Source organism: Falco naumanni, chromosome 13, assembly GCF_017639655.2.
Source record: "Falco naumanni isolate bFalNau1 chromosome 13, bFalNau1.pat, whole genome shotgun sequence".
Classification (NCBI taxonomy): domain Eukaryota; kingdom Metazoa; phylum Chordata; class Aves; order Falconiformes; family Falconidae; genus Falco; species Falco naumanni.
The window spans coordinates 6,764,538-6,781,330 of record NC_054066.1 but is presented as its reverse complement, the minus strand read 5'-3'; the positions used below and the strand labels follow the sequence as shown (position 1 = coordinate 6,781,330).

At 44.5% G+C, this 16,793-nt stretch overlaps 1 protein-coding gene across 1 annotated transcript; it reads right to left on the bottom strand.

Moving 5' to 3' along the window:
* Positions 1 to 887: 887 nt before the first annotated feature.
* LOC121096982 (lysophosphatidic acid receptor 6-like) lies at positions 888 to 2,684 on the bottom strand. Its single transcript, XM_040613664.1, has 2 exons — positions 2,630 to 2,684; positions 888 to 1,959 (listed from the first exon to the last, which is right to left on the bottom strand). Exons 1-2 carry the CDS (start codon positions 2,675 to 2,677, stop codon positions 1,009 to 1,011), a joined length of 999 nt encoding a protein of 332 aa, XP_040469598.1. The 5' UTR covers positions 2,678 to 2,684; the 3' UTR covers positions 888 to 1,008.
* Positions 2,685 to 16,793: the final 14,109 nt, after the last annotated feature.

Below are 16,793 nucleotides of genomic sequence, written 5' to 3'. Positions count from 1 at the left end.
TATTTTTGTTTTTTACTGCCTTGTTTGGTTGGGAATTGGTAGTGCTCAGCTTGCTCCACGGTCTGAAAGGTTGCTTCCCCCCTGGGATCCTTCTGTGTGCTGGCTGCTGTTACCTTATCCCCCAGTAAGGTGGGGGATGTTCCTTCAGATTCCTGTGTTTGCCACTACATTGGACTTGGGCTTTTTATTTCATGCTTTTGTTTGGTTTGGCTCTGTTCATGAAATTAGGTTTGTAACCAAGCAGGAAGGAACAGATAAAAGCTTGCAAGTAGAAGAGGAGCTGGTGAGAAAGCCTGGAACTGGGATAGTCAATTCATCTGAGCTATCTGGGGACTTGAGCTAGTGGCCATATTAGTTAGAGGTACGATGTGGTGGGCACAAGACCTGCCGCTGAAACAGGTGTTGCATCTTGCAGAGCAAGTCAGCCTGTGGAGGAATGGCATAGAAATCTTGCTATACCCATGTTAATGTAAAGCTGCCTTTGGATTTAGTTACAATTTTTTTTTTTTTTTTTTAATAATTTTTTTTTTTAAATAAGCCTGACATGTGTGCATGTATGTGAGCATGGGCATAAATGATCAGGGCAGGGGAGGCAACAAAATTTAGTCTGAAGCCTTTTACCATAAATTCCAAGTCTCTGTCTCGGCAGTCCAAGTCTGTAGTGGCTGAAGCCCTAAGGAATGTTTCCAGGTGTGGTGTAGACAGGGAGGGTGAAAAAGTCTACCACATGTGAGCGAACAATTTATTTTATAATTTTTTTCAAAGTAAAGAGGAATCACATCCAAAGAGATATGCATCACCATTTATAGGAACAATTCAATTTCTTTTTACCTGAAAATGCAAACACAAAACGTTATGAAAGGAAATAAAAAAAGTTAGGACCTGTCTCCTGGGAATGGGCAGTTCTGTTTTTTATGAAATCTTTTCAGACCTGAATATTTGAAGTATGTACTTCCCACAAAAGCCTCTCCACACATCATCCCAAGTAACTAACATGCAGCATATGGATCAAGGCTTTCGCGTGGCTGTTTTTTCACTATTTTGTAATGGGTCTTCCAAAGACTCCTTTAAAACAAAATAATAGCACACCCCATCAAGACAGCAGTTCAGGTTTGCCCAACAAAGGGTGATCTGAATGATATCTCGTAACACTTGCTGAAAACTGGTGTGAATTATGTTATTCTTCACCAAAAAGTACGCCAAGTATGCCACATGGTACGGCGTGAAACAGACCAAAAACGCAACAAGGTTTGTCACCACTATCTTCTCTGCTCTAGTGATATGTGTTTGGGGGTTGCCTGTTTTTCTGTGCTTTCTCAAGCACCTGATGGTCTGAGCAGTGCAGAAGGTCATGGCTGCCATGCTGCCAAAGAAGATGGTCTCCAAGGCGCTTAACAGGCCTGCATTTTCCCACGTGCTCTTGGAGAAGTTATGGAAGCAGGATGAGATGTTCTGGCCCTTTCCATGCAGTTGGAAAGTACAGACTGTCCCAGCTGAAGTGCCCAGGCAGATGACAGCACAGACCATAGCAGCTTTCTTGGTGGATCGCAGGATGGGAGCTGTGAAAGGGTGCTGGATAGCAATGTATCGGTCTACACAGATGCAGAGGGAGATGAGGATGCTGCCATACATGTTTACGAAGTAAAGGCTCTCCAAGGTGGAGCAAAATACAGACCCCAAGTTCCAGTGGTCCTGAAGGTGATAGGAAATGATTTTAAAAGGAAGAGTAAACAGCAGCAAAGTATCCAGGAAAATAAGGGCTATCATGTAGACTGTAGATTCTGACAGCTTTTTAACTTTAAAAAACAGGAACGACAGAGCCATCACGTTGAACAGCAATCCCAGGGTAAATGTGGGGGTGTATGTGATGAGCTGGAACAGTTCCACAATAGTGCTGATATTGCTCTTGCCATGGGTGTCATTCATATTTCCAGGTGTGCTGGAAGAGAATAAAATCATCTTCCCCATAAGGAAGAATGAAAATCACATTTAAGACATGGTACAAATGCTGATGAGGTCTCTATGTGTCTACAGACCTGGAGATGCTTTTTCCTGTTGTGCTGCTTAGTGCTAAATTGGAGCTCTCGGTAACATGGAGCTGCTCAGTGGCAAGGGGTCTTGAGGCAAGGTTGTGCTCAAGGAGGAGCAAGGCTTTCTGGGGTCTAAACGTTACTTGCACTATTACCTGTTACCCCAGACAATGCTGCCCTATAATTTAGGCTGGACAGAGTATAAATATGACTGCACCATCCCCTTGGAGTGATGCGATCTCTTTGCAGAGCCAGGGTAGCAGCCCCTGATTTTAGTGTTACTTGGAATATGACAATGGAAGCAATTAGCTGGGTCAGGTTTCTTGAATCAAGCTATTGTAAGAGACCTTGGGGAACCAAGAGCACAAGGGTCCTCAATGTTTATTAATGTGAAGCTCCCAAACAGTCGTTGCCATCCTGCACCCTCTCCCACCACCACTGGGCACAGAAGGGCTGTGATTACCTCTGCCCCTTCTGACAAGCTTGCTAAAAGCAGCAGGCAGGAAGTTTCAAGCCGGCTATTCGCAGCAGAGGTTAAATCTTTAGAAGAAGAATGTAATTTAAAAACATAAGCTTTTGTCTAAACCAGCCAGACTTACCACAGCGGATAAATTTGCATCTGCAGAGACAGAGATTTCAGAGAACATGCAGCTGGTTTCTCCTCCACAAAGAGGGGACAAAAAATGTCGAGGTAGGCACCCTCTGAGCAGGGGTCATGAAGTAATTCTCTTCTTTAGAAGAAGGGTGCTGGTTTGATCCTGCCCTCAGACTCTCCTGATAAGAAGCAGGAAGGCTCTCATTGGTTTCTGCTACACTGGTCTCAGCCAGAACAGCTTACAAATGCAAACACCACAGGTCCTTTCTTCCAGCCAGTTCCGTCACAGCAAATGTAACCTGTAAATAAAGCCTTTCAGAGATCTTTCTGTCAGCACCCAGAAATTATTTTTGCCTACTGTTCTCTAATTGTTATTACTATGACCTAGTGCCTTTCCTACACGAGTTACTGATCTGCGTTCTGTTTCATTTCAGATTTGTCAACTGATTGTCAACTGTGCAGTAAAAGTTCCTGTTCTGCCGATCAAGTCACTCCCTGAGTATTTCAGAGGTAAGCTCTCCCGCGCTGTGGTTTGAGAGCGATTCAGATCAGCAAAAAGGAAATTTATTTCTTACTTAAAACCTAGCAATTACTATTAGGAAGCTAGAGCAGGTTGGCTGTTTGCTGCTTAGGGACACGCTGATGCTAGGTGAATGATTCTTTAAGTGACTAGTTTAATTTACAGAAGTGAGAAAACCAGCTCCAGAAACCCAGTATGATGAGAATGGGGTGCTGGTGGGGCTGTGGGTGCAGCGGGGTGTGTACCTCTGGCAGCATCAGGTGCAGGGATCCAGCCACAGCTTCTGTCCTGCTGTGGCAGGTGTAGGTTTTACTCAGTTCCTTGCAGAAGGCAGTGCTGCTGGCTGTGTAAAGCACTTAGGCTCCTTTTTTTTGCAGAGCACCGCTGCCTGTAAGGCATGAGAGGGGACATGGCTCACTGGGGCAGCCTGTTCTGCTGCTGTCTGTGAGGGACTGAGGGGAGTTTGAGGGGAAATAATGAAATTCCCTCACTCAAATAAAAAAAAAAGCATGGGAAAGCCTGAGTTTGTGAAGCACTTGGGGATCCAAGTGACTGGAGGGGAGAAGCACTCCTTGTTATGCTGCAAGTTGTTCGCTGCCTGGGATTTAAACCCCACTGCAGCCATGGGGCTGGAGAGTTTGTTGGGAGCTGCACTGGGTCATTCAGGTGGCCTGTGGTATATGAGGGGGTTACACTGATGAACTGGACAGAGCTACTGCCCTCAGACAGCTACTGCTACATACAGGGTGGCCCAGGCTAGGCAACCGAGTATGCTGGGTCCCCTGTGGCCAGTGAAGCACTGTGAGCCTAACGCTGGGAGGCAACACACTACTGAAAGCCAAAAGGTTTAGAGTTAATTAAGGAATTACTGAAAAGTAATAAATATTGACAAAGTTCTTAATTGCGTCTGTAAGAGATTTCTTTAGTCTTTTTTTTCCTTTTTTTTTCTTCAGTCTTTTTTTGTTTGTTTTGTTTTTTGATAGTGTGTCTAGGAAATTCTGGGTCTAGAGAAATAGAATTGCAGCTTCTTACCAAGATTTTTACCTCTGAAAAATCTAGCTATGATTCAAAGACCTTTTAGACTAGAGTCTTGTGTAGATTTATAAACAAAACAGAAAAAAACTAAAGCATCAATGCAAAGGGTAACTGTTCATTCTTAAAAAAAGAAGTAGATATGTTATAAACAAAACAAGTTATGTAAAATATACTTAGTTTTCATATCTGGTAGCAAGATGAAAGCTTTTAAGGCAAGGTTTCACTACAATGAAATATTCTCTCTTGGCATCTTACCTTTGTGCTGTCTCTGGCTCTGGTTTTGTACTTTTTCTCCTCAGCTTGTAGAATTCTCAAGTCTTGTGTTTTCTTTTAAGGCAGTGGAGTGAGTTGCATGCAAAATAACTTCTGTACAGGATGTCTGAAAGTGTGGAGTGCTTCTGATTTTCGTTTCATGACGTACTTCCATTACAACATCGGTCTCCCCACACTGTGTCTGCATACGCGTACTATGTACATAGTATGTCACGCAGAGCTCGTATAAGGATGTAAATACATGGCTTTGTGGGGCTAGTGTCTCTGTGAGTCACCCATCTAAAATACTCTCCAGTAACAGAGAAGGAAATTCTGACCCTACAGACCTTTCTCTGATTTTTTTTCTACAAGACGTGACTTTTTTGGTTGCATGTAACATCCGTGGGTAGAGTATTATCTGTCAAAATGTGCTTTAAGCTAAATCCTGAGATGTCGTTGATTCCCTTACTTTTCATCATACCAAAAAGGAAAAACAGATAATTTATTTTCAGAGGTAATCTGATACGGTCACTTCAGGTTGGTATTTTAAAAAAAGACAAAGGTCACTCCTAAATCTGTTTGTACTACTAGGGAATGGTGAATGTACCCATGGAGAGTGTCTGGTGCTGATTTTGTTCAGGGGGGAAGGGAATATTTTTTTTTTCCACCATTGTGTGCATGTTTGCCATCTTCTTACCAAAGGGGAAAAGAAAGGCCAGAGGGGTAGTTTTGCTTATTTCTCTGCAAACCCCTTAAATATCAAAACCGAGGATTATATTGGTTGAATTCAAACTGTGCATTTGTGAAATAGATATGGGATAGGAGACAAGGGAAGAAATAGTACTTGGGGTTTCCCCATGGTATTTTAGTTGAAGTTACTCTACTTACGGAAAAAAACCAAAGCAACACCATCAAGGGGAAAAAAACATTATAGAAGGTCTGAGCAAACAATACCTCATCGCATTCCTCAGCTGTGTTTTACTTCTGGGTATCCAGTGGTGGTCTTGTGACCATGACTGCATTTTGAGTGTTAACAAAAAAACCCCACAACACAGGCAGGTACCAGAGTGTGAAGAGGTATTTGGGGCCTGAATCAGCCTGGGTGGTGGGAACTGAAGCTGCTGTGAGCATGTGACGTAAGCTCAGCTGCCTGAGGGCTCTCTGTGCTCCTGCCCTGCTTCGGGGTTTGCGTGTGCCAGTTCTGATGCTGCCGTCAATGCTCAGAGAGGATGCTCTCTCTTCCCTTTTGTCGTGGTTTAACCCACAGCTAAGCCTCACACAGCTGCTTGCTCACTCCCCCAGCATCAGCATGGGGAAGACAATTGGAAGAGTAAAAGTGAGAAAACTCGTGGGCTGAGATCAAAACAGTTTAATAGATAAAACTAAAGCCAGGCAAGCAAAGCAAAACAAGGAATTAATTCACTACTTCCCATTGGCAGGCAGGTGTTCAGCCATCTCCAGGAAAGCAGGGCTTCACCACATGTAACAGTTACTTGGGAAGACAAATGCTATTGCTCCCAATGTACCCCCCTTCCTCCTCCTCCCCCCAGCTTCTTCCAGCTTATATACTCAACATGACATTCTGTGCTGTGGAATATCCCTTTGGCCAGTTTGGGTCAGCTGTTCTGGCTGTGTCCCATCCCAGTTTCTTGTGCCACTCCAGCCCTCTCGCTGGCAGGACCTAAGAAACTGAAAAGTCCTTGACTTAGCATAAACGTTACTTAGCAACAATTAAAAGCATCACTATCTTATGAACATTGTTCTCACACCAAATCCAAAACACAGCACTGCAGCAGCTACTAAGAAGAAAATTATCCCAGCTGAAACCAGGACATGCATTCAAGTTTTCCCTTCACACACTTGGAGCTTTTTCTTCTCTCTCATTTTCTCATTGATACTGATGTTCTCCTGCCACCCAAGTGCTGCCCACCTTGCCAGAGGCTGCCCAGAAGCCTGCCTCCTTGGGTGTGCTCACTGCACAAAATCCTATGTGGCTACATGTCTGCAGAAAGATGCTTTGGAAAGGGGAGGAGGAGGAGGAGGAAGTAGCAATGCCAGTGTTGGCACATCATAGTTTAGCCACTGCCAGTGACCAGTGGTTGGTCTGCTTTTTTTTTTTCCAGGAAACACCCTTGTGAGTTTTTTTAGGGAGGGATCTGAGAAGAAATGACCAGGAAGGCATGCAGGGGGTACAAATGCACTTGGGATGAGGTGTGAAGGCTCCTCTCCCTTCAGAATTGAAAGGGTGAAAAAGGATGATGCTGAGGGCTGATGGAGAGGGGAAAATGAAACTGAGCGAGCAGCCAGCGTAATGGAAAGACTGGGACAATCCATGAAGGACTCAGGCTGTTGATTAATAGCTTTCTTGTGATGCAGGGGTGAGAAAGCTGCAGGGAGCCAAGGTACGTTTTCTTGCTGCAGGCCATACTCTGTGCTAATGGGATGTGACTCTTCTCAAAGTCCTTAAGACCAAGCATGCTTTCCTTTTCTTGCAGACCTGGGAGGAGGACCTCGTCCTACAAACTCTGCTCTCTCTTTGGCACTTCTATGTATGTCACTGATGCCATCAGCGTGTGAAACACCTGCTGCTTTGTGTGATTTCAGATGCTGAATGCATCGTGTTCCTTTTTCCTGGCAGTGGAGCTGTTCGTTTGCATTTTTTTTGCTGGTGTTGAGGACTTTGCCATATCACTGCTGCCACACAGACCTCCCTTTCAGGCCATGCATGTGCTGTTGGGTGGCACTGAAGCTGGGCGGATTCCCTGTGCTTGCCCTTGGGGCTGACCTCCTCCTTGCTGTGCCAGTCATCCCAAGGCACTGCCAGTTTGTTGCTGCACCCTGACACTGGACTGCACTACAGACAGCAGTGCCATGGTCCTGGCTGTTCAGCTTTCAGGCCTGGCTTTCAAGAAGTGTCAGTATGGGGCTAGTGCTGCTGACATCCTTCCAGTTTAGGAGCTAAATCAGTAACCACTGCAGCAGACATGCAGTGGAGACATAGCGTTTTTTTCTTGATCTAAATCAGAGCCTAACCAATGAGAAAAATATTTGCTCTGTTGGAGAGGAGAGAGCATCCACTGCTGTGATTCCCTTGCTTTCTTCCTTGATTTCTCCCAGATGCCCTTCAAGTCTTCTCCACTTTTCAGTTTCGTTCACCTCTCCAATGTCCCCAGGCCCCTGCTTTTAGTTTCTTGAAGGTCTGCTCTAGCTCTGTGCTGGGGAGGAGGATTCAGAAGCCAGCCAGAAGGAAACAGCAGGAGGTTGGGCAATGGAGGCCGCAACAGAGCTATGTGTGGATGGTCCCAGAGGAGCTTTTACTGCTAGAGTGTGCTTGGTTGGGGTTGCCATGAGGTGCTGACAGCTCCTTGATCCTGCTATGAGGCCTCAGTGGGTGGCACCCAGGAATGCCAACCTCTTTGTGTCCCATCTGGCACGTGGGTCAGGAGGCTATTGGAGCCAGCTCCTGCCTGTCAAGGGCCATGGACCATGTACTCGCCTTAGGTCATTGCAGCACACCACCAGGGCTGCCTGCAGCCTCTGTGTGAGCCAGAACTTGGATGAAATGTCCCACCACTTAAATCTGGTGGCTCTGCAGAGCCATTTGTTATTGAGTTACTCCATCTCGTGGCTACAGGGGAAATGAGAAGCTTCAGCTCTGTTATGTCTTTGTCTCTATCTGTGGTTGATCACCAGGAGGAACAGCTTATCCTGTAGCTCAGACGGCTTATCCCCCAACTTGTCTCCATCAGCCAAGCACTAGACTCACCAGCCTCTGTGTTTGCCCTGTCTTCACTGGCCTCTGCGTTTGCTTCACCATCCACATCATGGACAGCTCAGGAACGATGAGAAAAGGGAGAGCCAAAAGTCTGACAGTGATGGGCTGGGAGGGCCGAAGCACAGAAACAGCTGGAATGGAGCTTTTCTGTAGAGGAACTGATCATAAGTACTACCTGTGGTTTGCTGGTAAAGCTGAGAGGTCAGGGCCAGGAAGGTGCTGGGCTGGTACAGAGGTCTGACCCCAGGCAATGGTCTTCTCACTGGTCTTCAATGTCCTCTGGAAGGACTCTACAGCTTGAGAGAGGCACCACCAAACCTTGGCTGTGCACCAGGGCCAAGAGTGTTCCAGTGGAGAAGGTTCCTTCCAATGCTGAGGGAGCTAAATCTGCTGCTTGGGAGAGCAGGTAAGGTGCTTTCTCCCTTTGAGCCCTGACATGTTCAGTTGTGAAGTGATCTAGTATTTGTGGAGAGGCGTGTCTCAGTTTCCACAGAGAAATCAGCTGAGGATGTTCCTGTGGGACTCCTGAGGCCAGGTCAGCAAGGTGGGTATTTTTTGTGTCAGTGCTTTCAGATTGGTGAAATTTGAGTATACCGAAAGGAAAATAAACTCGTTTTCTGAAATTTTCTACTACGTTCTAATCTAAGGCCCAGGCAATTCAGGCATTCATTCCCCTACATCCTTATTCTGCTAACACTCAAGCTGCAGCACCAACAGCAACAACCTGGTGGAGATCTGTCTCTTGTGTTGCAGCTTTTGCACCTTTAGTTACTCTCAGACTCTACGGAGCAGGCATGCATGCGGGACTCAGGCACCCTGGCTGAGGGCCCTACATACCCCATGAGAGTGTATGCCTTTTTCCAGCCTAATGGCTGAGTCATTTTGACACTTCTAAGGTATTTTTGTTGGTCTGGTTTTTTTTCCTACTCAAACCATTAGCTACACTGGTCTTCAACTCATATTTGCCTTTGAAAGACTCAAGACAGCATTTTCGTAAATCAGCTACTTCCTAACAGATCATACAACCTCCAAACCGTAAGACCCCTCCCCCAGCATCATGAGACTGGCACTTCAGCTGTAATTTTGCAAGGTGAAAAAAAAAAAAAATCACTTACTGAAGATGATCAAAGAGATCTCATTTTATTTCTCACACCACAGAAACACATGTACAACTCTGGGAAAGTAACTGCGTAACTGGACCTCCTTTCCAAAAGTCATTTGTACACATTTTGAGCCAACTGGGCAGCTCGTATGGCTGAGGAACTGCATCCTGCTGGGATGCATCCCATAGTAACCAGGAGAGTCTCAACCAGACCCCACATGGCTCACAGCTCCATTTCTTCCTAATGGGAAAGGTCAGTTTTCCTTGCCTCGTTTCTGGGGCCTGTGTAATGGCACAGCGTGAGTGGGTGAGAAATTGTTAAGCATATTTACGGCAGCCCTTGTGGCAAGGAGGGAACACCATTGGATGTCATTGCGAGAAAATAACAAAAAGAAGAACATAAGAGTCATTTCAGATGAAAGAAAAAGCGCTTCTGATGTGGCGTCCTGCCTTTGACTGAAGCCAGCAGTGGATGTTAGGGGAAGAGCATAAGAAACTGTGTTCCCGTTGCTGACAATGCTTCCAGCAGTAAGCAATTTAGGAAATAAGCAAAGCTTGATCATAAAGGCTCCCTTAAGTTCCAAACTTTCCTCTTCCCATATCCCACAGCATTTTTCTACCGAGGCCTTACAGATGTATGCCATATATTGAACGTGATATGCATGTATCTGTTTAGCAGACAATTGTAGCATCTTTGTTGAAAATACCAAAATGATGTATCCATACATATTTAGTATTTTAGGGAACCAGTTTGATATTGATTCACTGTATTACCTAACAACTGCTGCTTCAGCAACATTTCTTAACAAATCCCAATATCCCAATTGTATGATACTGCAACTTAAATTTTCCAGTGTTTAGTAGAGGCAGTTTGTTTGTTAGAATTGCTCAACAGGAAAAGCAGGTAGATTGCCAGCTGAATCATGGTTTCTGGTCTTCCCAAGGTAGCAGAAACTGAAAGGCAGCAAACCTCTTGAGCTGAGATAATTAGCATTGAGATGAATTAATTAGAAGTGCAGCGACAGCAGTCAGAATTTGCCAGCACTACTTTTCCCTGAATTTACATTGATAACATATTCCTCAAAGGAAATATTTTTACAGAATGATACATTTCCAAAAGACTTACTGGGGGTGGGGTGGGGGGATGGGAGGATGATGACAACTTAAAAAACCTTATTTTGAAAATCATTTTGCTTTTTTTGTCCTCTGCTCTATTACTTCACGATGTAAACTGTATCTACCACTATTGTGCTGTCAGCTCATGGTCTACTCTAACATTAACAGGCCAGCAGCAACGCATCTGTTTATTATATCATGAGGTACTAGTAAGATTTAACTTTGCTATCACTGGGGTAGAGTGCGCAGAGTATTTGGCTGTTAATGAAAATCCCTCTCTTTTGTTGTATGCATGGTTGGACATGTCAGTTTGGCGCTTCACTAACCTTACAACTTCTGTATCAAATATTAACTCTGCAAAGCATTGTGCTGATGAGGTGTGGCGTATGCTGTCCCTAACTACAGCATTTCAGGGTGATGTGGGTGTTTACACAGGCCATGGCAATGCGCCGTGGCAGGCTTGCCTGCTTGGTGCTGTCAAGTGTGCGGTTTTCTGTCTAAATGTCTCTCCTAAATGTAACTGTTCTGGTGTCATCCTGGTGGTGTAGCTAGCGTCCGTTACCTTCTTCATTTTGCATGTGGGGCATTGAAGCAGGGATAAACAAAAGGATTTTCCAAAGGTGATACAAGAAACCTGCAGTGTTTTCCCAGATCCCAGTATCTCCCTCCCAATGCCAATACACTATTTTTAGCCTGTTCCTTCCTGGGACTGAGCTCCCTGTCTGCAGCCCATGAGAGACAGCATTGCCTCAGTCATGTCTGGATCTTCACAATCCTTCTAGAATTCATATGTTCTTCAGAAATAATTTGAATATCTGTGCTTTCATATTTGGAGTTAACTATTCTTGGTTGGTAAGTATTGAAACTGTGTAATAACATGCAAAAGAAGTAATTAAGAGTACGAAAACGTGTATTTCATGTAATTTTCCATATAGAATGTGATCACTCATTTAAATCTTTCAGTCTTTCTATTTAATTTCAATAACACTTCAGTTAGAGTGAGGCTGTGTATAATGGGATAAAAGCATAGTGTCTCTGCAATTATAGTCTGTGCAGATTTCAGCAAGGATTAAGAGAAGAATGTCTTTCTTTCCCTCCTTTTTTCTGTAGCTGAACTCAGGAAGTGGTGGCCTTCAAGCAGATCTTGCACTGTTGTGTAAGTGTTGTCGGTATGTTATTTGCGCAGAAGCACTTATCATTTAGTCACCTAAATTACGGCAATTTGCTGAACACTCAAAATTTATCATTTCTTTTCCATTATTACTCTTTTTAAGGTGATACAGCTTAGAGAAAGAATCTGTACTTCTAAATATTTGGTTTCTTCATCCGAACATCTCTTGTACGTTTAGCAGAAGGCTTTCTTCTTTTCATGCCTTGTCTTGCCTTGCCTTGCCAGCACAATTTTTCTCACAACAGTCACAGGTGCTAGCTGAAACGCCTGTTTGGTTACACTAAAGTCTATTGCAGTGCTGCTGGTGGTTTTTAGACTACTGTTAAGCGGTGATAAGCGCTTGGTTTCTCCTGTGTCAAACATGTGTGTGGCAGCCCATGTGTCTCTGAATCATAGAAAATAGTCTGAGCATTTTTGTTTCCATTTCTCACATTTGCAATTTACTTACCTTTGAGATAGTACTTTTAAAAGTGTCTTTTTTTCTTGAGGTGTTGGGTTTTATAGCTTTGGTCGCTAACAGTGAGAAGTTTATGCAGAAGGAAGTCCATTCCATCATTCCTTTCATGTTCAGATGAAAAGCAGAGGAAGAGGAAGACTTCTAATATATTTGTGTCCCTTGTCATTGTTACCATTTGGCATTAGGTACCTTTGCAAGAACTAGCTTCTGAGATGCTCTCTCTTCTTAGAAGAGTACTCCACAATAACTACATTTGGGTGCAGAAAGGGAACTCTGAATTTCCAGCCCTATTTATAAAAGCAGTTGACTGATAGAATAGAATAGACTATTTCAGTTGGAAGGGACCTACAATGACCATCTAGTCGAACTGCCTGACCACTCCAGGGCTGACCCAGTTAGAGCACGTTGTCCAAGGCATGCTCCAAATGCATCTTAAATACTGACAGGCTTGGGACATCAACCACCTCTCCGGGAAGCCTGTTGCAGTGTTTGACCACCACTTTGGTAAAGAAATGGTTCCTAATGCTCAGTCTAAAACTCCCGTGGTGCAGCTTTGAACCATCCCTATGCATCCTATCACTGGATACCTGGGAAGAGAGATCAGCATCTCCTTCTCCACATCCCCTCCTCAGGAAGCTGTAGAGAGCAATGAGGTCACTCCTCAGCCTCTTTTTCTCCAAGCTAGATAAGCCCAAAGTCCTTAGCCACTCCTTGTATGACATTCCCCCCAGCCCTTTCACCAGCTTTGTTGCCCTCCTCTGGAGGCATTCAAGAGCCTTCGCATCCTTCTTAAATTGTGGGGCCCAGAAGGGCACATGGTGTTCAAAATGAGACCATACCAATGCTGAATGGAGCAGGATAATCACCGCTTTTGACCATCTGGTTGTACTGTGCCTGATGCACCCCAGAATGCAGCACCTTGGCTGCCGATGACCTTGTGGAGATCTTCCTATTGTCTGGCCTCAAGGCTGCTGGAAGGAGAGCTCCTTGTGGGATGGGGCAGAGAGGGGCTCTTCTGTGGGACAGTCAGGACAGGAGCCAGGGCCCCTGGCATATGCATTCGCCAGGACTTTCCAAGACTGTTTGAGCGGTGGTCACTGGCTTGTTCCTGTCCTGCAGGCTGTCACCAGTGCTGCCTGTAAACCAAAGCAGTGGACCAAAGTGCCTGAAGAAGCCAGTCAACCAGCAGCCCTGTTGTTCAACAGCGTAATAATCCCCTTGGTGTTGGTCTACCTATAAGTTGAAGAACATGTGAAGTTTAATGTTTGTGGGGCAATATGTACAGAATAGCTTTGCTCTCACGTTGTCCTTAGAAAAGCGTTTGCTGAACCGCATTCAGGACACAATGAATAGACTTAAAAGTTTGTTCAGAAAAGCACTCAGCAAGTGGCGTGTTTAATCCTCTGGGCCCCTCAGACTGCAGAGTCCAGGGAGAGAAAGGTTCAATCATTGTCTCAAGAAATAACCTGTAAGTTATTACCTGAAGTTGTTATCTGATTTAAGGGAAGCAGTTCTGCATAATACCAATTGGTTTGCATCTTTCTATTTTTCCATTGAATCCTACTAAGTTCTTGGCTTTGAGACAAAAAGAAATGCAGTTTAATATAATACGAATAAGGGGTTGGGGTTTTTTTGTTGGGTTTTTTTTACACTGTGGAAGTGGTGGGTTTTGATCACGTTTGCAAGTAAGGACTTTCCATATTATTGCTTAAGCTGATATTTCTGTTATGGTTTCTTGCACCCCTAGCTGTTCAGTAAGGCCAAATTTAGGGTCACTTTTTACTATTTGTTTCTTCTAAAATAGAACTTCTAAAACAGAACCCTAAGGGAGCTGTAGGGGCCTGACGCAGACAGGGGTGATGGACCCCCTGCTTGCTGTCTATCTGTGCATGCTCATGGGGAGGGACAGGACACAATGGGAGGGAGAGGAAAGACGGAGGAAAGGGGATTGATGGTCTTTTCACCTTTTCTCAGGGTTTCAGCTGAAATGGTGAGGGCTTTTTTTGTCCTTATGTGCTTTCTGTATTTTTTTCCATCTGTCCTTGCTGCAGGTGTGTGCGGGGTGTGCCTGCCCTGCAGAACTAGGGTAGGGAGAGGTTCATGCCACCTGTACTCTAAGGTAGCCTTTGTATCTGTGTGTAACCATATGCCACACTATATATGTATAGTTAGCTATGTAGTCCCTATAGAAACAGGCCACAGGGCACCACAACCTGGGTTTCAACCAAACAAAGGGAGAGCCCCTGCTCCTGCTCTCTCCTTCATGATCTCTCCCCCCTCCTCTTTGCACTGGCCGTCTCTTGCTTTCCTCACAGGGCTGGTATGCAGGGGCTGTGGCTGCACCATTCTGCACCTTCAGTGAAAGGCTTAAAGGGTTTTAGCAGACAGCACTTGCTGCCGTGAGTTTGAAAATGTCTGCCTGCCTGAAAACTGAGTTTATTTAATGGCTAATTTTGTACCGTGATAGCGTACACTTCAGACTTCTCACACTTACTAATTCGTAGTGAAATCAAATTCATATGAATAAATACAACGCTGATGAAGTTGTTACAAGCATTTATCAGGCCACATCCTTTTCCTGTTGTTTTCCCAGTAAGCAGTTCTAAAGTCAAGTATTTAAACATTTTAGCATAAAATTTCTTTGGTCTTGAGCATGTCTTTGTAAATAACCGCAACCACTGAAGCAAAACTAACTAGGGCTTGATTTAGCAGTCAGGCTTGTGATCTGAATAAAAGGGGGAGGGGGAGAAAGTGTTAGAATATCTTTTTCTTTAACTACAGGTTTTTTTTAAAAAAATATTCCTACCATAGTTCAGTTTTTTGCGGAGTTGACGCTTGGTTCATGTTTTGCAGTGTTGACACCTGGTTCTTCTGAGTAAATTGTGCCAGGATCCAGAATATTGTTTCTTTCGTTCCTTCTGTATCTCATAAACTTGTGAAAAGTTAGATCAAATTTGAGATCAAGATGAGTCCAAGGTTCTAAAACTGCAGTTTAACAGCATATATAGCCAGCCACAATTCAGCCAAATCTCTTACTGGAACTATAACTAGTGGTTTAAAATGTGTTCTTTTTGAGTACGAAAAAAAGAGTAACGATACTAAAGTTACTAGTGGTTTTGCTTTCTTTCTTCTTCTTTTAACCTGACCTGATTTATCAAACTAAGAAATAATGACCATTTCAGCATAAGACAACTCTTGCTTATGATACTGGATTGAGGTGAAGATACATGTTTGGAGGAAAACCCATGCACGGTAATTTAATTGTAATTCCCCTACAAAGAAATGTATGCATTATATAATTGTGGCTTACCACTCTTCTGCTCAATAGCACCTTCCACACCAATGTCCAAGTGACCCCTGCTAGAGGCAGCTGCTACTCAGCAGGACAGATATTTACAGCCTGGTCCTAGCAACGAGTAAGCAACAGGCTAGGAAAAAAAACAGAGGTACACAATGCTGTTGTAAACCCAAACCATTTGTATTTGTTAACTCAATTCTAGTTACACTGTGCTGCTTCTTTTTGTACATATTGGAACCACCGAGTGAACGTGAGTGCTGGCTTTTGTTTTGCATTCAGCTGAGTTTTTGCAGCCAGGTCGTGCATTGCTGTGGCGTGTGGGCATGGAGGAAGCACAACTTGTCTTTAAGCTCCCCTCCAGCTTGCAGGAGTCCGAGGGCCAGCTGGTGCCCAACAGAAAGGCAGGAAAAGCAGGCAGGCCCCCAGCACTGGCTCTGTGGTAGCCTAAATATTGCCACGTTGCACCTTTCTCCTGGCGGGCCATGCTCAGAGATGGGCGATCTCCTTTTCAGAAATCTCTCTGCCTGTGGTAAAGTGCTGTGTTTTAAGGTGTTTTCATTATTTAAAGAAGTTTAATTTCATTTCAGATAGGTCTGTCTCCTATACCAAGCTACAGGAGACACCTGGGCTGTGTGGTGCTGCTGAAGGCAAACCTGGGTGAGCGATTGAGAAGCACCTGGGTGCTGTGCAGTGAACCCCCCAGCAAGAAGGAAACCCAGGAAAAGTTTTCATGTTCATGTTCTTTTCATGTTGCACACCAGTCATTTCATTACCCCCAGTTCTTCACTTTTTACATAGCACCATGGTCTCCACCCCCAGGAATATACAAGACCTTCAGGTCTTCCAGCTCTCAGAAATGAAAAGAAAGGTGACTCAACCCCATGCCTTTTAATGTACAGGAAAAAGCAGCTTTTTCTCATTGCTGAGGGAAATCTGGGGCAGATTCTCTGAAGAGTCCCAGCTGTGGCTTTCTAGCAAGTGTCAAGCCTGGGTAAAGAGCCCCGTGGACAAGCAGCTCCCTGAATGGGCAACACAAGAAGGCAGAGGATGCCCGTGGAGCAGGAGGAGCATGAGGATGACTGCTCATTGTGACCACTGTGGGTGCTGGAGGGATAGCTGTCCTTTTCCCTGGCCTGGGAGATAACTTCCTACCTTAGATGGAGGTTTAGAGGACAAGCAAAATGGAAGTTTGGGAAGGAACCTTATTCAATTTAAGGAACAGAGTCACAAACCAGTTTTGAGAACTGAAATGTGAGGCTGAGCCAAATTTTAGGTGTGAGGCTCAGGAATGGAAGAGGGTTTGCATTTCGGCTGAGGCCATGCTCAGGGACAGAAACATGTTGCCCAGAATGTTAAAAATTGGAGTAATTCATATTACCTTAGGACCCGGAGGAGGATTGTGATGTATTGGTCCTCTAGATGGTGCAACCACTTAAAAAAAT

Excerpts from the sequence above, each read along its gene's own strand:
- LOC121096982 (XM_040613664.1), bottom strand. The coding sequence starts at position 2,677 with ATGTTCTCTGAAATCTCTGTCTCTGCAGATGCAAATTTATCCGCTGTG. Across the intron at positions 1,960-2,629 it reads ATGCAAATTTATCCGCTGTG|ATGATTTTATTCTCTTCCAG; the intron begins GTAAGTCTGGCT and ends CTTATGGGGAAG.